The sequence below is a fragment of the Erinaceus europaeus genome, chromosome 16 (genome assembly GCF_950295315.1).
Source record: "Erinaceus europaeus chromosome 16, mEriEur2.1, whole genome shotgun sequence".
Lineage (NCBI taxonomy): Eukaryota > Metazoa > Chordata > Mammalia > Eulipotyphla > Erinaceidae > Erinaceus > Erinaceus europaeus.
In genome coordinates, this window is record NC_080177.1 from 39,691,608 (window position 1) to 39,714,577 (window position 22,970).

The 22,970-nt window shown below is 42.8% G+C and overlaps 1 protein-coding gene across 1 annotated transcript; it reads right to left on the bottom strand.

Annotated features, from left to right (window-relative positions):
• Window positions 1-59: 59 nt before the first annotated feature.
• On the bottom strand, window positions 60-18,388 carry LGALS3 (galectin 3). The gene is made up of 6 exons (XM_060174940.1): window positions 18,255-18,388; window positions 10,004-10,025; window positions 8,754-9,302; window positions 6,529-6,617; window positions 1,437-1,602; window positions 60-356 (listed from the first exon to the last, which is right to left on the bottom strand). The coding sequence occupies exons 2-6, from the start codon at window positions 10,019-10,021 to the stop codon at window positions 201-203; spliced, it is 978 nt and encodes a 325-aa protein (XP_060030923.1). The 5' UTR covers window positions 10,022-10,025; window positions 18,255-18,388; the 3' UTR covers window positions 60-200.
• Window positions 18,389-22,970: the final 4,582 nt, after the last annotated feature.

The following is a 22,970-nucleotide window of genomic DNA, read 5'->3' on the forward strand; positions in this document are numbered from 1 at the left end:
CCACTGAAGTCATCATATTTTTTTTTTTTTTGAGAAGCTATATCAAGTGACACTAAAATAGGCTATAATGTTTATTAAATGGATGATTTACAAGAAGGATATTGGTGGATACGCATCAAAATCTTCACTCTGCATAAATTTTGAATATGTAAGGTTTATATTCAATTCCATTTTTGAAAAATTAATTCACAACTTTAAGACTATATCACAGCATAGGAAGCACTAGTGAGGTCTATGTCACCATAAATTCCCAGTTTGTTGATTTCACTGAGATTGCTTATGCGGTGATTGTACTTCAGCAAGTGACAGTCATTGGCAGCAACCTTATAGTGGTCTTTTTCAACCAGTACCTGGATCTGAAATGGAACATACATAAAACTATTAGACACTTCTGCTCATTTCAAAGCTAGTTTGAGCCAAGCTCAACACTTCTGTTTATGAGAAAATAGCTTTTACAGCATAATTAGTCCCAGGTTATTCAAAGAATTAAAAGATAAAGCAAAAATGTATAAGAATAAGTATAGTATGTTCTTAAAATGATTATACCCCCCAGGTTATGTTTGGAATATTTCCATACTTTAAAATTTCATTACTAGGGAACCAATTAAATTATCACATATCTAGACAAGTAAGCACTACTAAGTGACAGTATTCTGGTCAAATGTCCAATATTTGAAGAGCTTAAAGTCTAGCTATTTGATTATCCAGTGCAGTCAACCCTATCTCAACATGGTAGACCTAAAACTAGTTGAAGCAGTGTTTTATAAGTTTGTTATTGGGGCTTGGTGATGGTGCACCTAGTTGAGTGCACATGTTACAATGTACAAGGAGCCAGGTTCAAGCCTCCGGTCCCCAACTACAGGGAGAAAGCTTTGCAAGTGGTGAAGCAGTGCTGTGGATATCTCTCTGTCTCTCTCCCTGTCACCCCCTTCCCTCTTGATTTCTGGCTGTCTCTATCCAATAAATTAAGGTAATTAAAAAAAATTTAAGTTAGTTATATGTCATAAAGTTCTAGAAAGATACCAAGAATGGAAGGACTTGTAGTAAATAACTGAAGTCTGTAAAATTGTTCTCTCATAAAATAAGCAGATATTTATTTATAATTAAATAAGTTTTGATTGCCATACCAACTTAGCTGAACTAAGTCTTGCTTTTTATTTATTTATTAAGATTCTATTTTCCTCATTTCTAGAAAAACCTAAACTAAGAGAAATGGTAACAGGGATGACTGGAGGTGCCTGAACGTACCACTCCTGGCATCTTCCAGTCTGCTGAGCCCCCCATTCACACCCCCACCCCTAGGTATCAGAAGAAATACACAGGTTAGGTGTCAGAGGACAGACAGCTGACAAAAATTCATTTCAAATGCACTGAGGTTTTACAGTGATTTCCCAGGAGTTATATACTATCAACATGAAATCATTGCAGTAACTTACTTTGAATGGTTTGCCACTTTCAAAAGGGAAAACTGACTGTCTTTCTTCTGTTCCCCAGCTATTACCCTGCGCCGTATTGCAAACAATGACTTTACTGCCAGCCTCATTGAAGCGGGGGTTAAAGTGGAAGGCGACATCATTCCCTTTCTTAAAATCCAATGTAAATCTGTTTTAAACGAAAGATCAGAGTTAGTTATATGACTCCTGTTGGACATGAGTCCCAAGTAAAGAACATATACTTTTCAACAATGCAAGTTGTTTTATAAAATACAGGAAATTTTTCTACAAGGAAAGCAAACTTAAAGAATGGGATTACATTGGAATGTGAACTAGGTCAAGGATTTGATGTACTTTTTTAGTATCTAAAAGCAAATGTGGTGGGAAAGGCATGACTGACTGCACAGAAGGACATATTTGAAGGAAATAGTAAATCATCTTGTAAATGCAGAAGAAACCCTTTGCAAAGGCTAGGATGTGTTCCATTGCTCTTGTTTTAAGGCCACTCAACTATAAGTCTCTTACAAAGAGCTGGCCCATAAAAATGCCACTAAAATGAAGCAGGGCACTAAAAAGGAAGAAAGAATTTAAATAAGGGTTAGAAAAAAAAATCAGAGAGACAGAATTTTTTTTTTCTGTAATAAAGTTCAAGTTAGTATCACCATGGAACGCATAAACATTGTGAAAATTGTACCATGAATTAAGTTAATGGGAAAGGGCCATGTTAGTGACAAGAAAGATTTTTTTTTTTTAAGATCATTATTTTTCCTCTCTCTGATAGGACAAAGTGAAATTGAAGAAGGGGAAGACAGAGAAGGAGAGACAGCTGCAGCATTGCTTCACCCTTCTGAAGCTTCTCTGCTATGGGTAGGGACTACAGGTTTGAACCTGGGTGCATGTGCATGGTAGCACATTCACTTAACTCAGTGGCCCTAGACACTAGAATTTTTTTTTTTTTTTTTTTAGTTTGATAAGACAGAGAAACTGAGACTGAAGGGAGATGGGAAAAGAGAAACAGAAATGCCTATATTCCTGCTTCACCACTCCTAGAGATTTCCCTTTGCAAGTGGACCAGGGGCTTGAACCCAAGTGCACATGGTAACAAGTGCACCTAACCAGGTGTGCCATCACCTGGTCCCTTAGAGTTTTTTAAAAGATTTATTTATTAGGGATAGGATGAAGGAACATGGGTCCTGGCGTGTCTCCTAGACACCAATCAAGGGGAGATGAGAAGCTCTCCTAGACACCAATCAAGGGGAGATGAGAAGCTGTGCCTGTATGTTAAAGACTATATTGTAAACCATTAACCCCTCAATAAAATTTTTGTAGGGACTGAGTGGTGGTGCGGTCAGTTGAGTATGCATGTTACCATACACAAGGACACAATTTAAGTCCCCAGTCCCCACCTGCAGGACGAAAGCTTCACAAGTGGTGAAGCAGTGCTACAGGTGTCTTTCTTCTTCACTATCTCCTCTCCCCCTCTGTTTCTAATACTTTAAAAATTAAAAATAAATAAAATAGGAGTTGGGTGGTGGCACACCTGGTTGAGCGCACATGTTACAATGTGCAAGGACCTAGGTTCAAGACCCCAGTCCCCACCTGTAGAGGGAAAGCTTTGTGAGTGGTAAAACAGTGTTGCAGGTGTCTTTCTGTCATTTTCCCTCTATTGTCCTCCTTCCCTTCCCTCTCGATATCTGGCTGTCTCTATTCAATAAATAAATAAAGATAATAAATTAAAAAATCAAATAAAAGGGACCAGATGGTGGTGCACCTGGTTAAGTGCACTATTACAATGAGCAAGGACCTGGGTTCGAGCTCCTGGTCCCCACCTGCAGGGGGAAAGCTTCACGAGTGGTGAAGCAGTGCTGTAGGTGTCTGTCTCTCTCCCTTTCTATCACCCCCTTCCCTCTTGATTTCTGGCTATCTCTATCCAATAAATAAAGATAATTTTTAAAAATTTAAAAATTCGGGAGTCGGGTGGTAACGCATTGGGTTAAGTGCACGTGGCACAAAGCGCAAGGACTGGAGTAAGGATCCTGGTTCGAATCCCCAACTCCCCACCTGTAGGGGAGTCGCTTCACAAGCGGTGAAGCAGTTCTGCAGGTGTCTGTCTTTCCCCATCTCTATCTTCTCTTCCTCCCTTCATTTCTGTCTGTCCTATCCAACAATGATGACATAAATAACAATAATAATAACTACAACAATAAAACAACAAGGGCAACAAAAAGGAATAAATACATGAAAGAAAAAAAAACTAAAAAAAAAATTAAAAATTCAAATAAATAAATGAAATATTTATTGTGAGAGAGGAGGAAGACAGACCAAAGCACCACTCAGTTCTGGTATAAAGTGATGTGGAGAATTGAACCTTCTACCTCTGGGACCTCAAGCATGCCAATTTTTATTCTACCAAACTAATATATCTTCCAGTCCAGTAATAATTATTCTTATTTGATTAAGTATCCAATGGCTATATTTCCCCTGCAGCAAAAAGGGAGATATTGTCATCTCTACCAACTTACACTTTCTGTTTTTTTTTTATTCATGTAGTTCTCACGTAAAATTTGCAGGGCCTAGTAACAAGTTTTTTTCAGTTTACTCCATATCTTAACCATTTCAAATCAATTTCATTGTGGTCTACCACAGTTGTGGCCTGTATCTCTAACGTTAATGGAGCTAAAGGTTCTAATATATTAAACTTCAGTAAGGCAGAGACGCTGCTACAGTTCTACACAGAACAGGTATAGGAGGAGGAGTGCAGCTGTTAGCACAACTGTGAGTGCTCTCTCCATGCAGATTTTCTGGCTAGCTGGGTCCTCTGCTGTGTTAGAAGGATAGGATGCAAGCAGAGGGTATATGTTGTGTAATTCACTGAAAAACAAGCATTACTATGCAGGGAGGTACTGTGCTTAGAGAAGTCATGTGGGCTGTGTGAAAGAGTGGGCTTAGGGCAGTGTCTGCCATGTGGAACCACAGGAGGTTGTTGGCTGCAAGTGGAGTGGGTGGGCTATTTGAATATCAAATGCTCAGATGAAATGATCAGAAGTTGCGTGTACTGTTAACAGAGGAGGCGGCTCCCATTGATTACCAGGAGGAAAGAGACAGGCACCTGAGGTGTTTATGTATTCGTGCATAAGGCTGCATACAGAACTTGAATTTTTATTTTTCATATGTACTCTATAAAACCCAGATGCAGTGGTCCGGGAGGTGGCGCAGTGGATAAAGCACTGGAGTCTCAAGCATGGGGTCCTGAGTTCAATCCCCTGCAGCATATGTACCAGAGTGATGTCTGGTTCTTTCTCTCTCTCCTCCTATCTTTCTCATGAATAAATAAAATAAAATCTTAAAAAAAGAAAAGAAAAGAAAAGAAAAACCAGATGCAGGGGATCAGGGAGGTGGCTCAGCAGCAGAGTGTAAGCTGTTCATGCTTGAGATTCTGGGTTGATTCCCAGCACCATATAAAAAGGAAAAAGAAAAGCAAGTACAGCATTACGAGTGGTGGGATAGTGCTCTGCTGGACAGCAGGTCCTTAGCTTCCTTGTATTCTGTGTAGGTATAGCCAGTGATGAAAAGCAAGGCCAGGTTTCCCACAGCAGCCACAAGTCTGCATGAATTTTCCTAAATTAGTGCAGTCTTACCCCATGCCAGCTTACCCCAGTCAAGTTAATTCTAATGGCCAAAGGCTTATTTACATTAATGAAGTCTTTTGCTTGTAGAATCTTTTTAAATCCTTACATAATCTGCATCTATTTGGAAGACTGTGTCTCCCCATCCTGCCACTTATCACTTGTGGACCCAGGATGACACCCTGGGAATCTGGTTGTACTACTGCTCTCAGAGGGAAGGTGGTACTAGCAGCTGAACACGCAAGCTCTGAGACCATCCTGTGACCTGCACAACCACAAGGAGGTGTGGACAAGCATGATGAAGAGAAGTATCATACTCAGGCTCTAAGATCACCTTGGAATTATGTCCAGCAGGAATCTCATTTATTTATGAAATAAAGAGAAATCAAGAACCAGAGCACTGGGAGTCAGGCAGTAGCACAGCGGGTTAAGCGCATATGGCATAAAGCGCAAGGACCGGCGGTTCGAGCCCCCGGCTTCCCACCTGCAGGGGAGTCGCTTCACAGGCGGTGAAGCAGATCTGCAGGTGTCTATCTTTCTCTCCCCCCCTCTGTCTTCCCCTCCTCTCTCCATTCCTCTCTGTCCTATCCAGCAGCAACATCAATAATAACAACAATAATTACAATAATAAAACAACAAGGGCAACAAAAGAGAATAAATATTTTTTTAAAAAGAGCGTTATTCTGGCATATGTGATGCTAGGGGTCAAACTCAGGATCTGGCAAGTCTAGTGTGGCAGCTTTGCAACCTCCTGGGTTGCTTGACATAAATTTAAAAAAAAAATTATGTATTCATTTAATTTGACAGGAAATGAACCAGAGGATTGCTCTGGCATATGTGGTGTCAGGGATCAAACTCAAACCCAGAGGCCCACTCATGTAAGCTTTACACTCTACCACTGAGCCATTTCCCAAGTCACATGACCCTGGGTTTTGATGGACATCTTGACGTAAAGTACAGGCTTGATTTTTTTTTTTTTTATTTAAGAAAGGATTAATTAACAAAACCATAGGGTAGGAGGGGTACAACTCCACACAATTCCCACCGCCCAATCTCCATATCCCACCCCCTCCCCCGATAGCTTTTTTTCTTTTTTTTAATATACTACATATGGCTAAGAGGTGAAGGATGGATAAGCAAACACTACTTTACAAAGTGTCTTTCATTCTGCTAGGAAGAGCCATCAGAAATGAGGTGTTTTTTTTTGTTTTTTTTTTTTTTTTGCTCTTCCTCTTTGCCATCATGAAGTAGAACTCTATTTTAGTCTGGTTCCAAGAGGAAAGTAAAATTTGGAGATGATGAAAACCTTGTCCCTTTGACAGGAACAGGTACTGAATGACTTATGGGATGAGCCCATAAAGTAGTCTTGCCCAATGCAGAGGTCAGAAAAATTCTGAAATTCAGAATGGCTTATCTTTATCCAAAACTTAGTCAACAATTACTTGAGGCTTGTGAATGTGACTCATTACCTGGTTGCATTGGGTTTCACTGTGCCCAGAATTGTGAACATCATGCGAGGCTTGATTCCTCCGGGCAGAGGCAGTTCATAAGGCACAATCTGGGGATGAAGAAATTGGTATCAGCTGTCATGCTTTCTTGGGGAATGTGAGTGAAAAACACATGACCCTAACTTAAGCCATCTGTCCAGACTTTCTGGTCAGTTTCTCTCAGGAGATAAGGTTCAGCTGAGACACAGAATAAAGCCATCAGTAAATCAGTGCCCAGACAGAGTCTATTCTGTAATTCTCTTATGCTAGAACTTGAAATCCACATGAGCATTTTCATGCCACTCTCAAGACCCTTGTCACATAATAACTTTTGTTATGCTTTTTCTGTTCCCTCCCTAAGTGTCACTTTCTGGGACTCCTGAGTTCTCAGAAATTCTCCTCACCTAACACCAGCAAAGGGCTCTAAATGCAACACATTCATTATCTGTGGCATGAACACTTTCTGAATACTACAGTCCCTAGTTTGTCTCACAAATATTTATTGGCCATCTCTGTTCAAGGTGCTCTATCACCAAAGCTCTTATCACTGGCTTCTTCTCATTTCCCCCTTGTAAGTTGTTCTCCCTGGGTTCAACTATCACCCAAGTCTTTCCTCTAGCCCTAGTTTCCCTCTTACCTGAATTTGTTATTGCTGCTGAAAATGAAACAGGTGTGAGGCAAAATTATCTCCCCATCTCCTCCCCTAACAACGCTCAGTTGGGACTGACATTTGGCTGGTGTGCTATGCACTGAGCTGTCTCCCCCTGCCCTCAGCCTTTGGCTGGTACTCTAGTCACCAGCTATGAAAAGACAATATCCGCAATACCTGTGATACAACCACTAGATCCTACGGTTCTTCCTCTGCAATTCCTCTCATATCTCCCCCTTCCTTTCCATAGACTCCATGGCCCCTTCTGTCTATACATGGGTGACCATGGCTTTACTTAACACTGCCATACATGACCTCAGTGCCTTTCTCTGTTCACTTTTAAGCTGGTCAAAAAGCAGAGCAGATGCTTTATCTTCTCCAGAGTCTTGAAAGGGAGTGAACCCAAGCAAGGATTGAATGCTCTCATGTCTACATCATTTTCCACATGGACTAGACCTCTGGAAGTAAAGGCTCTGTGTCTGGATCCCAAAATTAAAGTTTGATTCACTGAATTCATTTACTAAATTATGTCTAACATAAATGAAAAGCTGGGGCCCAGTGGTGGTACATCTAGTAGATTGCACACATCACCATGCTCAAGGACCTGGGTTCAAGCCCCAGGTCCCCACCTGCAAGGAGAAAACTTCACAAGCAGTGAAGCAGTGCTGCAGATGTCTCTCTCTCTCCCTCTCTATCTCCCCCTTCCTTCTCAATGTTTCTGTCCTCTTTGGGTCCAGGCAAAATGTAGAACTCTCAAAAACCCCACTTCCTCCTGTGTCAAGGGGTAATAGTGGTTCAGGAGGTGGTATAGTGGGCAAGGTGCTGAACTCTTAAGCATGAGTTCAGTCTCTGGTAGCACATGTACCAGGGTGATAGCTAATTCTTTATCTCTCTCTCCTACCACTCTCATCAACAAATTTTTTAAAAATTTAAATAAAAGGAGGTAATGAAAGTATCTTACAGAGTCACAATGGGGTTAAACAAGGTTATCTGTGTAGAAGCACACAGCTGGCAGGAGATGGTACTCAATATTTATTAATAATAATAACCTGGTTTTCCCCCACTGTTGTGATCTTAACTTGATTTACACTAAAACTACTTTGCAGATGTCTTTAAAAAGCTGCACTAGTTCCTTTTAAATAATAATCATATGTAGTTAACTCAAAACCTACAGTGGTATATTTTTCTTTTAAAAAAAAGATTGATTTATTTATTAACATGAGAGAGAAGGAGAAAGAGAACCAGAGCATCCCACTGGAGCCTGCAATTCTGGGGACAGAACTTTGGACCGACCACATGCTTCTCAAACACTCTAGCTAGTGTGCTACTTCCCAAGCTGCAGTGTTATTAATATGTTTCCCCAAGTGGACTAATATACACTGTGACTGGTCCTTGGAAAGTGGCTCTAAGTAGTGAATTTAAAGTTCTTGCAGAGGCCCCATGCAGGTCAGTGCCCAGAGCCAACTCCCAGCCAGAGTGTAGCCATTTGTACTGCTCCAGACATTTGCCACATTGTCTTGATCACACTCAACAATGTGACATGACTAATGTGTCTTACCAGAGGTCCAGCAGGGGTACCAACGGGGCCAGCACCAGGGTAAGCTCCAGGAGCACTTGGCTGCCCAGGAGGTGGGTAGACTCCAGATACACTCCTTGGCTGCCCAGGAGGTGGGTAGACCCCAGATCCACTACTTGGCTGCCCAGGAGGTGGGTAGACCCCAGATCCACTACTTGGCTGCCCAGGATAGGCTCCTGGATAAGCAGGTGCTGTTGGGCCAGGGTAGGCCCCAGGAGGTGCCTGTCCTGGGTAGGCCTCAGGAGGTGCCTGTCCTGGGTAGGCCCCAGAAGGTGCCTGTCCTGGGTAGGCTCCAGGAGGTGCTTGTCCTGGGTAGCCTCCAGGAGGTGCTTGTCCTGGGTAGGCTCCAGGAGGTGCTTGTCCTGGGTAGGCTCCAGGAGGTGCTTGCCCTGGGTAGGCCCCAGGAGGTGCCTGTCCTGGGTAGGCCCCAGGATAGGCAGCCCCTGGGTAGCCCCCAGCCCCAGCAGGTTGGTTTCCCCATGGACTAGGCCATCCTTGAGGGTTTGGGTTTCCACACCCAGCATCATTAAGCTGGAAAGAAAGAAAAGAACAATTACAGGATTAAAAAAAAAATTATAAAAACTATTTCTTTCAGAGAAACTGGAATATGGGGCATATAAAGTGGAGGGACTAAGCTGGAAATTCATATAAAACTGTTTCTTCCTGTTAAATAGTTTTGAGTTCCAAAGACACAGTGTAGACATTGGAATTACATATGCTTTATCCCTTCCTATTGCCTACTCTCATCCCCAGGTCATGGAGGGTTGCATCTATGCAACTTGCTGGAAGTCAGGAGCTTGCCAACCTCGATGGACACACTCTTCCTTTCTGTGTGATTTGTGGAAAAACGATCACAGAAATCTGGGTGCTCAGATTGCCTTGCGATTTCTATTGCTCAGATTATTTCTCATACCTTGCCAGTGGAATCTATCCTTTCTGTAAAGGAACCAGTGTTAGTCCCAGGTCTTTCTGGCTTTTTTTTTTTTTTCTTCAGAATCTGTTTCTGGAAAACCAAAACTTCCATCTAACAGATCTAACAGTCCCTTTCTGGATGGGTAAAGTGAGAGTTGGGGGAGGAGACACACTGGTGGTATAAATGAAACCCTCCACCCACTTAGAATGTATATTGGGGGTCTGGCGGTAGCACAGTGGATTAAGTGCACATGGCACCAAGCGCAAGGACTGGCTTAAGAATGTATATTAAAGTAAGAAAATAGTCATAAGACACTTACCGAAAAACTGTCAGCCATTTTCCTGAGGGGGAAAAAGAAAGCTCATTTATCATTTGACCCTATAAGATGTCACAGATTTCAATTTCAACTTAATCACTAATAATTCATGATGCAGAGCCCCAGTGACAAGAAAAAAAAAATTCATGGTGCAGTTCTAGGCAATCTGCAAGCATTCCTCTAACAAAAGCCAGTCTATTCCAAAAATACACCTAAAGCAATAGTGCGAAACCACAAAAATGTCTCCTCCAGACTGGGAGTATGGATCAACCTGTCAATGCCCATGTCCAGTGGGGAAGCAATTACAGAAGCCAGACCTTCCACCTTCTGTACCCCATAATGATTCTGGGTCCATACTCCCAGAGGGATAAAGAATAGGAAAGCTATCAGGGCAGGGATTGCATACGGAGTTCTGGGGGTGGGAATTGTGTGGAAATGTACCCCTCTTATCCTATGGTCTTGTCAATATTTCCATTTTATAAATAAAATTTTTTTTAAAAAGTCAGGGGCCAGGCGGTGGCGCACTTGGTTAAGCACGCACATTACAGTGTGCAAAGATCCAGGTTCAAGCCCCTGGTCCCCACCTGCAGGGGGAAAGCTTCATGAGTGGTGAAGCAGGGCTGCAGGTGTCTCTCTGTCTCTCTCCCTATCTTCCCCTCTCAATTTCTCTCTGTCTCTATGCAATAATAAATAAATAAATAAACATTAAAAAAGCATTTTTTTAAAAAAAAGTCTCCCCAGAGTAGTGGTCTAGATTACCTCTTTCTCTCCTTCACTCTATCTCATGTGAATAACTCTAGTAGGTAATAAATGAAGTCAGCTTTAAAAATAAAAGAAATCAACTCTCTGAGGCTGGGTGATGGCTCAGTGGTTGCATGCTTGCCTTGCATACATGAAGCTCTGTGTTTTGTCCTTGATAACACTGGAGATCAACATCTATGGATGGTGGAACAGTGCTTTGTACTCTCATATTCTCCCTTCCTCCCTCTCTCTAGAAAAAAAATGAAGCCAGGACACTGGCTCAGCAGTAAGGTGCAGGAGTGAGAGTCTGAGTTCTCTCAAGCATCATATATAAAAAGAGGAAGGAAAGAAGGAGAGAAGAGCAAAAGCAAGAAGAAAGAAGGAAGGAAGGAAAAAAAGAAATGAAGGGAGGAAGAGAAATTCTTTGGCCTATTCTTCAGAGCTACATAATATACTAAAATTATAAACAATTTTTTTAAAGATCATGCTTTTGTTAGAAAACTAGTTGGGTGACTCAAAGTGGAATGATATGAAAAACAAGAATGCCATTTTGCACAGTCACTGTGCTAATTATAACCACATTTAGACCAATAAAGTATACTTTCCCAAAAATTGGGCATCAACTGTTTTAATTATGTCAACTCCCACCATCAGATTTGTTTTTCTTATTGTGGAACTCTCTGGCCTCATGTTGTGTGAATATTATCACCACTGAACAACCTCCTGGGGCTAATTTTTTCATCTACTACTTTTGATTTTTTTTTTTTTTTTTTTTAGAAAGAGACAGGAGAACATGAAAACACTAATCCACCAGCCATGGAGCTCCCTTGGTATCATCTATGTATGGTGCCCGTTTAACATATGAATTCTCTCCCATGACACAACCACCCCCAATCATCAGTATTTTAAGAGTTATAAACAGTCTTCTTTTTTTTTGCCTCCAGGGTTGTCACTGGGGTTCAGTGCCAACACTCCAAATCTATTGCTCCGGGTGGCCATTTTTTTTTTTATTGGATAGTACAGAGAGAAATTGAGAGGAAAGGGGAAGATAGAGAGAGTGAAAGGAAAATAGACAAGACACCTGCAGACGGGCTTCGCAGCCTGTGAAGCAATCCCATGCTGGTGGGTGGGATTTCTGCATGGGTTCTTGTGCTTAGTACTATGTGTGCTTAACCCAGTGCGCCACCACCTGCCCCCTTACTTTCTTTCTAAGTGATGTCTATATTTTATTTATTTATTTTCCTTTTTTGCTGCCCTTGTTTTCATCATTGTTGTGGTTATTATTATTGTTGTTATTAATGTTCTTGTTGCCGGATAGGACAGAGAGAAATGGAGAGAGGAGGGGAAGACAGAGATGGGGAGAGAAAGATGGTCACCTGCAGACCTGCTTCACTGCAGGTGGGGAGCCAGGGCCTCGAAGAGGGATCCTTATGCCTGTCCTTGAGTTTCACTCCATGTGCACTTAACCTGCTGCATTACCCCGACCCCCAATGATTAGTTTATATATAGAGAGTATATATATATATAGAGAGAGAGTTTATATATATAGAGAGAGAGCAAGAACCAAATATAAAAACATCTTCTAGGGCCAATTGGTGGCATACCCCGTTGAGTGCACATGTTGCCATGTGTAAGGATTCAAGCCCAGATTCAAGCCCATAGTCCCCACATACAGTGGGGAAGCTTCATAAGCAATGAAGCAGTGCTGCAGGTGTGTGTGTGTGTCCCTCTCTATCCCCTTTCCCTTTCAAATTCTATCTTATCAAAAAAAATTAAAAAATAAAAATAAAAGCCAACTGGGAGTAGTGGATATATCATGGACGCACTGAGCCCCTGTGTAAATAAATAAATAAATAAGTAAATAAATAAGTAAATAACCTTCCTCCTTTACAGGTAAGATTATGAAGTCTATGTTAGTATTCCCAGAAATAGAAAATGCTGATGAGCCAGAAAGGAAAAAAAAAAGCATCACTGTATCAAAGGCAAGCAAACAAACAGAGAAATGCTGCCTGGCTTTCCACATTTGGCAAAACCTATAAAATGCAGGGCAATGCAGTTTTGGAATATGGAACTGGAATACAAGTCAGAAAGCAGACCATTATAGATTAACCGAGCCATAATAAGTTAATCCGTTCCCTTTTAGAAAAGAACGGTTATTCACTGCACTAAGTTATTCTATTTCCATCCAGCAATTAATCCAGTTGCCTGGATTCCCAGGAGCATTTCAGAAATGTCTGCTCACAAAAAGCCCCAACCTTTATACAAGCTGTAAGGGAAGAAGATCATGAGTGTGTTTCCTCAAAAACCAAGATACTGCCCACATGCCTCTCTAGAAAAGGGAAGAGAGATAGTCTACTTCCTGTCCCAGCTGAAATGCAGGCAGAGCAGGTTTTGAAGACAAGTCACTGGAAAGCAAGGCCCCTAATGCTGAGCTGGAATAAGGACAGTGGTCCTTTGCTAGGGTTCCTTTCTTTTTTTTTTTTTTCCTCCAGGGTTATTGCTGGGCTGGGTGCCTGCACCATGAATCCACCACTCCTGGAGGCCATTTTTTCCCCCTTTTGTTGCCCTTGTTGGAGCCTCGTTGTGGTTATTACTATTGCCATTGTCGATGTTGTTCGTTGTTGGATAGGACAGAGAGAAATGTAGAGAGGAGGGGAAGACAGAGAGGGGGAGAGAAAGATAGACACCTGCAGACCTGCTTCACCACCTGTGAAGCGACTCCCCTGCAGGTGGGGAGCCCGGGGCTCGAAAAGGATCCTTACGCCGCCGGTCCTTGCGCTTTGCACCAAGTGCGCTTAACCCACTGTGCCACCGCCCAAAACCCAACTAGGGTTCCTTTCTTATCACAGCTCTTCAATGTCAGGGAAGGTAGAGTTTCTTTGGAGCTCCAGTTACTGGATTTTTTTTTCCCCTTGTTGAAAAGCTGAATGACAATGAAGAGAGAACACATGATACTTAGTCCACAGCCAGCTGGAGGTACTGCCCTGGCAGCCTTACCACTCAGAATTTAATGGAGGAATGAGCTCTAGCATCAGAAACAAAATGCTACTCAGCTATCGTCAGCAGGAACTGATATCCCAAATAATCATAGGAAGGAGGCTGTGTTTTAGATCACTTATTGTAAATCTCAGATAAATAAAGGTACACGGTAATTAGCATTTAAGGTCAGTGGAAATTCTCTACTTATACTACATAAATATAATATATATCCATGTAGGCCTATATGACATATGTCTCTGTAGCTGTTCAGATTTGGAAGCCAGATAATGAGGGTTCTAGACAAACAGGTCCCTAAATTACAGATGAAATCATAATAGATGGTCTCTTGATCCACTAACAATAAGTAGGAAGTCTTCATAGAATGCCTAAGCACAGTGAAATATCATTTATTAAGGATCCCTTAACAGAGCAAAACTTGCCTATGCTAATGAAACTTGGGGTCAAATCTGTTCTTCTGCAACTTATGTAACCCAGGGAGGTATCCTCCTTCAAAAAAAATTATTTTAATAACGCTAGAAGAAGAAGAATGGGGAGAAAAAGGGTTTTATTTGACAAGCGGCAACTTTTAAGTTGGGAAGGTAGTCTGGCCAGTACAAGCAGCCTTTTAACACTCTTTAGTATTTATTTTATTTTAATGAGTGGGAAGGAGGAGGTAGAAGACTAGAGCACTGCTCAGCTCTGGCTTATGGTGGTGCTGGGGATTGAACCTGGGACCTTGGAGTCTCACACATGAATGTCTTTCTTCTAACACTTATAAACTTAAAATATTTAAGGGCTATCATCAAATGTCTTCCCCAGAATATGGAGCAATTGCTGATGCTATGTCACCCCAGAGTGTTCTGGATTCAGGAAGCAGCTCCAAATCTCCCAAAGATCAAGGGTAAGGCGTTTCCAGCAAAGGAATGAAAGAGCCTGTGATGAGGATTCCGGTCAGTTTCTAATAAGGAGGGTAGAGGAGACAGGGTAATGGTTATGTAAAAGACTTGCATGCCAGGAGCCAGGCAGTGGCACAGCAGGTGGCGCAAAGTGCAAAGACTGGTGTAAGGATCCGGGTTCAAGCCCTGGCTCCCCACCTGCAGGAGGTCCCTTCACAGGCATTGAAGCAGGTCTGCAGGTGTCTGTCTTTCTCTGCCTCTCTCTGTCTTCCCCTCCTCTCTCCATTTCTCTCTGTCTAACCCAACAACAATGACAGCAATAACAACAACAATGATGATAATCAACAAGGGCAACAAAAGGGGAAAATTACATGATAAATAAAAAATAAAAAAAAAAGATGTGCATGCCTGAGGCTCTGAGCTCTGAGGTTTAGTTCCCAGAACCACTATAAACCAGAGCTGAGCAGTGCTCTGATCTCTCTATCTCAAATAAATAAATAAATAAATAAATAAATAAATCATTTTAAATGCCTAACAACAAACCTATTACAGAAAACAAAGTTTTATATTTACTAGTATGGCTTATCAACTTGAGGCAAACAAACTAAAATTTCATAAGTGGGTAAACATGTTCTCTCACTCTGTTGAGAGACTCACTAACTGAAGTGGTTCATCTTCATTGTTACTGATTTCTTCAGAATGAACTGTGCCTACCTGCCAGCTTCTCCCAGAGTTCTGGAAATAAATTAGGTACAACTGTCCCCATTGTCCAGCAACCCAGCTCCCAGAAGTCATTGCATCATATCCACAGCTGCAAATAGACCACCAGCATCTGGAACAGGAACCCCTGACTTCAAGAGACTAAACCACACCCTCTGTCCATGAGTTCTGATAGCCTGCTGTTGGGCTCCTACTCCCACAAATGGACCCATTTTAGTGTTTTTATTTGAGCAGCTGATAATTTAGGATAAATCCTCAAACATGGAAGCTGGCCAGTAGTGCATCTGGAAGCATACACATGTTGCAATGCTCAGGGACCAGGTTCAGTACTCCAGTCCCGACCAACAGAGGTGAAGCTTCATGAATGGTGAAGCAGTGCTGCAGATGTCTCTCTTCCTCACTCCCTCTCTACCCCCACCCCAGTTTCTCTCTGTCCTTATCAACAAAAAGAAAGGGGTAAAATGTCACTAGGAGCAATGGATTTATTGTGCAGACACCCAGCCCCATCAATAACCCTGATGGTTGTTCCGGGAGGTGGTGCAGTGGATAAAGCATTAGACTCTCAAGCATGAGGTCCTGAGTTCAATTCCTGGCAGCACATGTACCAAAGTGATGTCTGGTTCTTCTCTCTTTCCTTCTATTTTTCTCATTAATAAATAAATAAAATCTTTTTAAAAATAACCATGATGGAAATAAAAATAAAACAAAAATTCTAAAACATGGACTGGTGAAACAGCATAATGGTTAAGCAAAAAAAAAAAAAAAAAAAAGCCTGAGGCAATGCACCATCATAAAGCAGAGCTAAACAGTACTCTGGGCTCTCTCTCTCTGTATTTATGTATTTATCTCTTACACACACACACACACACACACACACACACACACACACACCTCTCTTTCCACATACACGTTCTCTCTTTCCAGCCAGGACTGAAAATTCAGTACCTACATTTGGCCACACCCTACATACACCCTGTACTCTTAAATCTTTAATACACACATTAGCTAATCTGGGCAGGGATGAGCTACTAACTTGCAAAAACATGAAGTTGACAGTTTTTGCCAGGCTGAGCACATGCCCAATCGGACTTTGGGGCAGCATCATGTTCTGTGGGCTCAGCAGCCTGAGAGCAGATAGATACTGCTGGACCTGGTAGAACTCATTTATATCCCTCAGCAAAATCTAGAGGCCAGGCACCTGAGTAGTGGGTGGCAAAAGTCACCCTTTATAGAATCCCTGGGCAATGTCCATGTCCAGTGGAGAAGCAATTACAGAAGCTAGAACTTCCACTTTCTGCATCCCAAAAAGAATATTGGTCCATACTCCCAGAGGGGGAGAAATGTTAGGGGAGATGACTAGAGGGCTCTGAACTCTAATTCCATCAGGCCCGGGAGATGGGAGAGGAAGAAAGGAAGGACATTTAGAAGCACTAAATGGTGTAGGTATGACCTAGGAAGAAAAGGTAAGACCATAGAAAAATGGGCAGATATATGTAAATACAGATAGTTGTAGAAATAATAGTCAATCCATATTGGGAGAACTACAACAATTTCCAATGGAGGGAATGGGGACACAGAACTTTGGTGGTGAGACCAGTGCAGAATTATACCCCTCTTAACTCATAATTTTGTACATGAATATTACAATTTTGTTAATCATTAGTAAATCACTAATAAGACTTAATTTTAAAAAAATTGTTGGGGCCAGGAGGTGGTGCACCTGGTTGAGTGCACCTGTGTTCAAGCCCCTGTCCCCACTTGCAGGGGGAAGCTTCACAAGTGAAGCAAGGCTGCAGGTGTCTTTTTGTCTCCTCTATCTCCCCCTTCCTCTCAATTTCTGGCAGTCTTTATCAAATAAATAAAGATTAAAAAAAGAAAAGAAGTTTTTAAAAAATGTTAAATAACTTAAAAAAAAATCCCAGGGACTGGGTGGTGGCATACCTGGTTGAGTGCACATGTTACAATGCATAAGGACCCGGGTTGGAGCCCCAGGTCCCCACCTGCAGAAGGAAAGCTTTGCAAGTGGTGAAGCAGGGCTGCAGGTGTCTCTCTTTCTCTCTCCCTCTCTATCTCCCCTACCCTCTCGATTTCTGACTTTCTCTATCCAATAAAGATAATAAAAAAAAATTTTTTTTTAAATCCCTGGGCAGAACCCAGTGGTGGAGTACCACTAGCTAGAGCTCACATTACAATATGTAAGGGCCTGGGTTCCAGCCCCCAGTCCCCCTGCAGGGAGGAAAGCTTCACGGGTAAGTGAAGCAGTGCAGTAAGTGTCTCTCTTTCTCCTACTATAACTCCTCTCTTCCCTCTCAGTTTATCTCTGCCTCTATCAGAAGAAAACAAACAAACAAAAACACTGGGCATATATCCACAGCAGCCATTAGCACTCCGGAGGTGAGGTACTAGCTGGGGGGGGACCTTGTTCCTAATCCCTAACTCTAGTTGGGGGTTGTTCTTGGAGCCGCACCTGACTGACCCCGAGGTGTCCAAGGGGCTGAAGGCGGAATGCGCGCCCCCCCCAAGTCCTAGCCTGGCGTGGTGCCCCTTCAACAGCTGTCCCGTGCCCGGGTGTGGTGTCTGCTGACACTTTCGTCCCTCAGACACCCAAGGCTGTGTCTGTGAGTCTTTTGCAAGATGTCAGTAAGTCCCTGGAGCTCAAAGCCCTCTCGTCAAGGGTCAGAGGTCATGGATCCCTGCCCAGAATGTGCCCACCGCTAGGCATTGCGCCAGCTCTCCGGGCACACCCGCCGGTGTTTCCTCCACCCCCTCCAGGAAAGACAACTCCCTGTCCCCTTCAAAACAAGCCTCCACCGCCCCATCCTACCAAGCCCCCTAAGGGACGCAGCGGGTCTCCGCCCCGCAGCACCCGGCCCAGCACTGGCCGCTCCGCCCTGCCCCCGGGCCGCCCCGTAGCTCACCCCACGCGGTGCACCCTAGCTCGTCCTAGGGGTGGCTCCTGGCGAAGTGCTGAGGTACCTGGTTGGGGCGGCAAATACGCTCCTGAAATACACCCGACCCGGAACCGCCCTCTCCCAGGGCGGGGTCGCAGCCCGGGTCCACCCTGGCCACTCCCTAGGGACAAGGCTGGGTGAGCCCTAATTCTGCCGGAGATTAGGGCGCAGAGGAGGGGGTCCAAACCCCACACAGTAGCAGGCGGGAGCCTGTAGAGTCGCCCCTACTGCCTCCCTCCCTCAGTCGGCCCCCAGGACAGCACGCCAGCAACCCGGGTTTGGCCAAAGCCATCTCCCCCCCCCTACTTTTCACCTGATTAACTCCTCACCCCGAGATGTTTCTTTGAAGAAGTGCTGCTCACTCGCTTGCTTGCGTCAGTGTGTTTACTTAAGTCCTGCCTGTATCGCACTCATTCTCACTCCCCTACTTTGACTTTATCTGCAATTTCCCCCCCCACAAATAGCATTTCCTTTACCTACACAAATCTGAGCTTCAAAACTTTCGGCAAAGACTAGGACCGTAGCATAGTGTTTATGCTTAAAGAACTTAGTGCCCGAGGCACCAAGGGGCCAGGGTCAATCACCAGCAACATCAGAAGCCAGAGCTTAGTAAAATAATAAGTAAATACACAAACGTTAGGGCCGGCGAGACAGTTTATTTAGATAGTGTGTGACCCAGATTCGAGCCCAGCTCCCACTGCATTTAAGCAACTTTCAGTGCTGTGGGCTTTTTCACTCTCTGTTAAGAATGAACGAAAGGGAGCAAGAAAAAAAATCAAACATTCCCCCAAAGTTACAGTGAACTGCCGCAGGGAGGAGCCTGCCAGGTTTTCCAGCTTATGGAAGAGATGCTCGCTTGTTCTGGGCTTTACATTGCTTCTTTTTTGATCTCTGCTGCCAGACACATCCCTCAGCTGGTTTCTCTCTTTGCTTCCCCAGTGTAGCCTCAGAAGCTACCTAGACTTCGGTGTACCCTAACATTCTCTGTAAAAGGTAATTAGTGAAAGACGAGAGGAATTAATCACTTCCTAGAATTATCTGACTGTTTTCCCGGTGACTGGACAATCTTGATGAAAGAAGGAATAACTGAATACTAAAGAACCACGGGTGAAGGCAGGAATAAAACAAAGAAAATTTGTTACAAAAAGAAATGTGCTTGATGGCTTGTTTAGCTGGGTAGTATCTGAGTGAAATGGTTAAGGATAGCTAAAATGGGATATTTTGTATTTATTTATTAGAGAGAGAGAACCAGAGCATCAATCCTCCACAGGCAATGCCAGGGATTGAACTCAGGACTTCACACTTTCAAGTCCAAAGCCCTAGCCTTGGTGCTACTTCTAAGACCATTAAGATTTTATATATATATATGATAGAGACAAAATAAATAAAGAAATAAAAGTAGCAAAGCTGTCTCTCAGCCTTTGTGAGAACTGTGGTTACAGGGGATGGGGGCACAGAACTTTGGTGTCAGGTGCAGTGTGAAATTATACCCCTGTAATCTTATAATTTTATAAACCATTATTAAATCACTAATAAAAACAATATTTCAAAAACAAGTAGGAGAACTACTCAAAGCTGCTGCACAGCAAAAGTGAAAAGGCAATCTAAGGAAAATATTTGCAAACCAAATATATAAAGAACTGATAATAATTGAATAGGTATTTTTCCAAAGAAGACATACAGGTGGCCAACAGGTACATTAAAAGCTTCTCCACATCACTAATTATCAGGAACATGCAAATCAAAACCACAATGATATGTTGCCTCATACCTTTTAGAATGACTATTACAAAAGTAAATAAATAAATAAGCTGGTGAGGATGTAGGAAAAAAGGGGACCCTTGTGCATGGTTGGGAATGTAATTGGTGCAGTTACTCCATAGCAGTATGGAGGTTATTTAAGAAAAAAATTTTTTTAATGGAACTGCCATATGATTCAGCAATCCTACTTCCAGATGTATACATTGAAATGAAATTACCCACACGAAGAAATATCTGTGTTTATACATTTGCCTATTTTCTACCACTACCCTGTTCATCTCTGTCTTATGGTAGTGTTGGGAATTGAACCTGAGACCTCAGAGCCTCAGATATAAGAGCCATTTGCATAACCATTAAGTCTCCCCAGCCTGCCCTTAGGTTTATTGCAGCATTAGTTACAATAGCCGAGGCATGGAAACAACCTTAGCATCTATTGATGGATGAAGAGGAAAAGAAAATATTACAAACACACACACATAAAGATAAACTGGAATACCACTATTAAGAACAATGAATCCACCTTCTCTGACCCATTGTGGATGGAGCTAGAAGGAATTATGTTTAGTGAGCTAAGTCAGAAAGACAAAGACGAGTATGGGATGATCCCATTCATAAACAGAAGCTGAGAAAGAAGTACAGAAAGGGAAACTAAAAAGCAGGATTTGGCTGAATCTGTAGTAGGGCACCAAAGTAAAAACCCTGGGTTGAGGGTGAGGGTGGATGTTCGACTTCCTGGAGCTGGGGAGGGGGGGGAAGAGGGAATGGGGTGGGACATAGTTTTTTTTTTAATATTTATTTACTCCCTTTTGTTGCCCTTGTTGTTTTATTGTTGTAGCTATTCAGTTGTCATCATTGTTGGCTAGGACAGAGAGAAATGGAGAGAGGAGGGGAACACAGAGAGAGGGAGAGAAAGATAGACACTTGCAGACCTGCTTGACTGCATGTGAAGTGACTCTCCTGCAGCTGGGGAGCCGGGGGCTTGAACCAGTATCCTTATACCGGTCCTTGCGCTTAGTGCCACGTGCCGCGCTATTGCCCGACTCCCTGGGACATAGTCTTTTGGTGGTGGGAATGGTGTTTATGTACACTCCTATTAATTTGTAGTAATATAAATTTAATTAATATGAGAGGGGAAAATTGATTGTGTGTCTCAAACTTTTTAAAGCACAGACTGAATCTTTTTAATACATAGGCTGAGTCTTTGATATGCTGAATCTCTTAAAAGCCTAGACCAGGGAGAACAGAAGCAACCGGTGGCACAGCTATATACAAATAATGTCAAAGGACATAAATTATGGTGTTGTTGTGTATAAGACAGCAAATCCTAACAAAGGGATTTTTCAAAGTTAACCCAATTGCCAAATAATGTGATTATAGCAATAACTATCTATTATATTCTTAACCCTAAGACATCAGGAACCTCCCACTTCCTCTATAGAGCCTATATTTCCCCCAGTCCTGGAACCTCTAGGGTGGGCTCACTTACCTGTATGCTTCCCTCAATTCATACCAAATGATATTGCATCCGCCGATCCCAACCTAGTCAATGCAACGAGTACCACCTCAGCATGCTTCACTTCAGATGTGTCCAGAGATGTCAGGCATGGAATGTCAACCCTTCAGCCTTATTTCTCAGGTGAGACCTTTCTTTCCTTTCATAGGATTCTCTAATTCCTGGGTGTCAGAGGGTAGTGCAGTGGGTTAAGTACACATGGCACAAAGCGCAAGAACCGGTGTAAGGATTCTCTAATTCCATTCCAGGTGGTTCACTTCCTAACAAAGTCCCAAAACCTAGATATAGACCAGGTCCCACGAGATAGAGCATATGTTCACATGTCCATAAATTAGGGCAAAATATATACCTGAAAGCAAAAGTACACAATAGTCTGCAGTGTTTTAGTATAAAGTTCCTAATGAAATAGTATCTAATTAGACACTCTCCTCACCTATTTCCCTATTACAGTTTTCTCACTCACTACAAAGCTAACCTTATCAAAGCAAGGACTGCAAAAGCTGAATAAGGGCAAGAGACTGGCATACTTTAACGACTCTTTAGTCACTATCAGGCCACCCCATCAGCTGGGGCACTATTTGGGGAGTCCTGAGATTCCCAAACAGACATGATGGGCCTAGACTGCAAATAAATCCCTCTCTCCATTGTTACAGGTCATCTCTAACAGCAACAACAAAACAGACCCCTTTTGTGGGTCCCCCATAGGACTTTGCACTCAACTTGGATCAACAACGGTAGAGAATGTTCCATCTACTGTAGGGAGGATGGACAACATACTCTATGCTACACCTGAGAAAGATGGGTCAATATTAGGGCAGCTTGGAATGTTCCTACTCATGACCACAGAATGTGAATTAGATCTACAGGGATGCAGAGGTCACAAAGGCTCCTAAACTGAATATGGGCCCCAGATCAGATCAAATCAATGGGGTTTACAGTCAGCAATATTTATACCCTTTTCCCATATTAGTGAGCTACTCTCTTCCCTTCCCTGATCCAGCTTCCTGTTCCTTTTCCAGCCAGGACATCATGTCCCCAGACAATAACTTGGATCCACCTGCATATCAGATTTCAGGCTCAGGGGGAAAAAAAGCAACTAATATAGCCACATGCCCTTTGGAATATAACTAAAATATGCCTACTAGCTATCTACAAAATGGAGACACCCCCCCAACTCTTCATCTGCACTATTCCAGCCTTTAGGTTCATGATTGTTCAACAATTTGTTTGGCTTTGTATGTTAATTCTCTTTTCAGCCACCAGGTTCCAGATGCTAGCAGGATGCTAACCAGACTTCCCTGGACAGACAACCCCACCAATATGTTCTGGAGCTCAGCTTCCCCAGAGCCCCACCCTACTAGGGAAAGTGAGAGGCAGGCTGGGAGTATGGATTGACCTGTCAACACCCA